The sequence below is a fragment of the Mizuhopecten yessoensis genome, unplaced genomic scaffold (genome assembly GCF_002113885.1).
Source record: "Mizuhopecten yessoensis strain PY_sf001 unplaced genomic scaffold, ASM211388v2 scaffold11015, whole genome shotgun sequence".
Classification (NCBI taxonomy): domain Eukaryota; kingdom Metazoa; phylum Mollusca; class Bivalvia; order Pectinida; family Pectinidae; genus Mizuhopecten; species Mizuhopecten yessoensis.
Window position 1 is genome coordinate 667,782 of NW_018408836.1, and position 3,076 is coordinate 670,857.

Consider the following 3,076-nt stretch of genomic DNA (forward strand, 5'->3'; position numbering starts at 1 on the left):
TGCTGAATCTATCTATGAAATATTGCTGAATCTATCTATGAAATAATGCTGAATCTATCTATGAAATATTGCTGAATCTATCTATGAAATAATGCTGAATCTGTCCATGTGTAATCTACTCTCTCTGTCATGTTTTATTTGATGGATGTTATTTTGTTTGACCTCTTGTTACACACTTTGTGTGTCGGAGCGTAATAAAAAATCTTGAAAATCTTGAATCTTGCAAAATATTGTGTTATGTAGACAAAGACATATAGGTGTCAAAATATATTGAATTTTAATCAAATTCGGTGAAAGAATCGGCATGACAGACGTTACCGGCGGTGCAGTGGGTTGTGACCGAATGGGCCAAACAAACATCGAAAAGGGGATTGTTAAGGGAACCATCGGGAGAGTATCACAATAATTCCATATAACCCATAAAAGTGGTAATTAAGGGACATTTGGGAAATATTTGACAGATACGGTGTCATTTTCCAGTGATAACTATCTCGCTATCATGATAAATTGAATGACTTGTCATAACAGCTATGTCGCTAAGTCGACATAAATAGCTGAATAAATTGCCTAACCCATGTCGATGTCGTCATTGTCATATATTCCATCACTAACTACAGAGCATTGACAACATACTAGGAAGCCATAGACAGACGATCGACAAAGAACATGACAAATGATTTACAGATGCGATGTTAAGTTTGTTAACGGACCACAGAAACGCATGACAAGGTACATGTAGTATAAATATATACCAAGACAACAAAAGACATTATAACCGATTTTGAATTGTAAAAATAGCTACTTACCTTGCAAACAGAAAAAAGGTCAAATTTAAGTACGGTCAGATATTCTGTGTAGCACGAACCGTGGACTTTCAACACCAGTTAGACTAGTACCACCATCAGTTAGACTCGTACCACCACCAGTTAGACTCGTTTCACAACCAGTTAGATTCGTACCACCACCAGTTAGACTCGTTTCACAACCAGTTAGGCTCGTTTCACCACCAGTTAGACTCGTACCACCACAAGTTAGACTCGTTTCACCACCAGTTAGGCTCGTTTCACCACCAGTTAGGCTAGTACTACCACCAGTTAGACTCGTACCACCACCAGTTAGACTCGTACCACCACTAGTTAGATTCGTACCACCACCAGTTGGACTCGTTTCACCACCAGTTAGGCTCGTTTCACTACCAGTTAGACTCGTACCACCACCAGTTAGACTCGTTTCACCACCAGTTAGGCTCGTTTCACCACCAGTTAGGCTAGTACTACCACCAGTTAGACTCGTACCACCACCAGTTAGACTCGTACCACCACTAGTTAGATTCGTACCACCACCAGTTGGACTCGTTTCACCACCAGTTAGGCTCGTTTCACTACCAGTTAGACTCGTACCACCACCAGTTAGACTCGTTTCACCACCAGTTAGGCTCGTTTCACCACCAGTTAGGCTCGGACTACCACCAGTTAGACTCGTACCACCACCAGTTAGACTCGTACCACCACTAGTTAGATTTGTACCACCGCCAGTTAGACTCGTACCACCACCAGTTATAATCGTACCCCACCAGTTAAACTAGTACCAACACCAGTAAGTTTCGTACCACCACCAGTTATACTAGTACCACCACCAGTTAGACTCATTTCACCACAAGCTAGACTAGTACCACCACCAGTAAGACTCGTTTCACCACCAGCTAGACTAGTACCACCACCAGTTAGACTCGTTTCACCACCAGCTAGACTAGTACCACCACCAGTTAGACTCGTTTCACCACCAGTTAGACTCGTACCACCACTAGTTAGATTTTTACCACCACCAGTTAGACTCGTACCACCACCGGTTAGACTCGTACCCCCACCAGTTAGTCTCGTAACACCACCAGTTAGACTCGTGCCACCACCAGACAGACTCGCACCACCACCAGTTAGACTCGTACCACCACCAGTTAGACTCGTTACACCCACCAGTTAGACTCGTACCACCACCATTTAGACTCGATCCATCACCAGTTAGACTCGTACCACCAGCAGTTAAACTCGTACCACCACCAGTTAGACTCGTACCACTAGACTCGTACCACCACCAGTTACACTCTACATTCGTACATGTACACCCACCAGTTAGACTCGTACCACCACCATTTAGACTCGATCCATCACCAGTTAGACTCGTACCACCAGCAGTTAAACTCGTACCACCACCAGTTAGACTCGTACCACCACCAGTTACACTCGTACATGTACCCCCACCAGTTAGACTCGTACCACCACCATTTAGACTCGATCCATCACAAGTTAGACTCGTACCACCAGCAGTTAAACTCGTACCACCACCAGTTACAATCGTACATGTACCCCCACCAGTTTGACTCGTACCATCACCAGTTAAACTCGTACCACCACCATTCAGACTCGTACCACCAGTACCACCATCAATTACACTCGTACCACCATCAGTAAGACTCCTACCACCATCAGTTACACTCGAGTTAGACTCGTACATAAACCACCCCATTTAGACTCGATCCATCACATGTTAGACTCGTACCACGACCATTTAGCCTCGATCCATCACAAGTTAGACTCGTCCCACCAGCAGTTAAACTCGTACCCCCACCATTTAGACTCGATCCATCACAAGTTAGACTCGGACCACCATCAGTAAGACTCCTACCACCATCAGTTAAACTCGTACCACCACTAGTTAGACTTGTACATGAACCACCACCAGTTAGATTCGTACCACCACGAGTTAGACTCGTACCCCCATCAATTAGACTCGTACCCCCACCATTTAGACTCGGTTATGTACCCCCACCAGTCAGACTCGTACCACCCAGTTAGAGTCGTACCCCCACTAATTAGACTCGTACATGCACCACCACCAGTTTGATTCGTACCACCACCAGTTAGACTCGTACCACCCAGTTAGACTCGTACCACCACTAGTAAAATTCGTACATGTACCACCACCAGTTAGACTCGTACCACCATCAATTAGACTCGTACCACCACCATTTAGACTCGGATATGTACCCCCACCAGTTAGACTCGTACCACCATCAGTA

The 3,076-nt window shown here is 44.9% G+C and overlaps 1 protein-coding gene across 1 annotated transcript; it reads right to left on the minus strand.

Moving 5' to 3' along the window:
• Positions 1-831: 831 nt before the first annotated feature.
• Positions 832-2,523, minus strand: LOC110464611 (loricrin-like). The gene is made up of 2 exons (XM_021519923.1): positions 1,820-2,523; positions 832-1,510 (listed from the first exon to the last, which is right to left on the minus strand). The coding sequence occupies exons 1-2, from the start codon at positions 2,521-2,523 to the stop codon at positions 832-834; spliced, it is 1,383 nt and encodes a 460-aa protein (XP_021375598.1).
• Between the last annotated feature and the right edge of the window lie 553 nt (positions 2,524-3,076).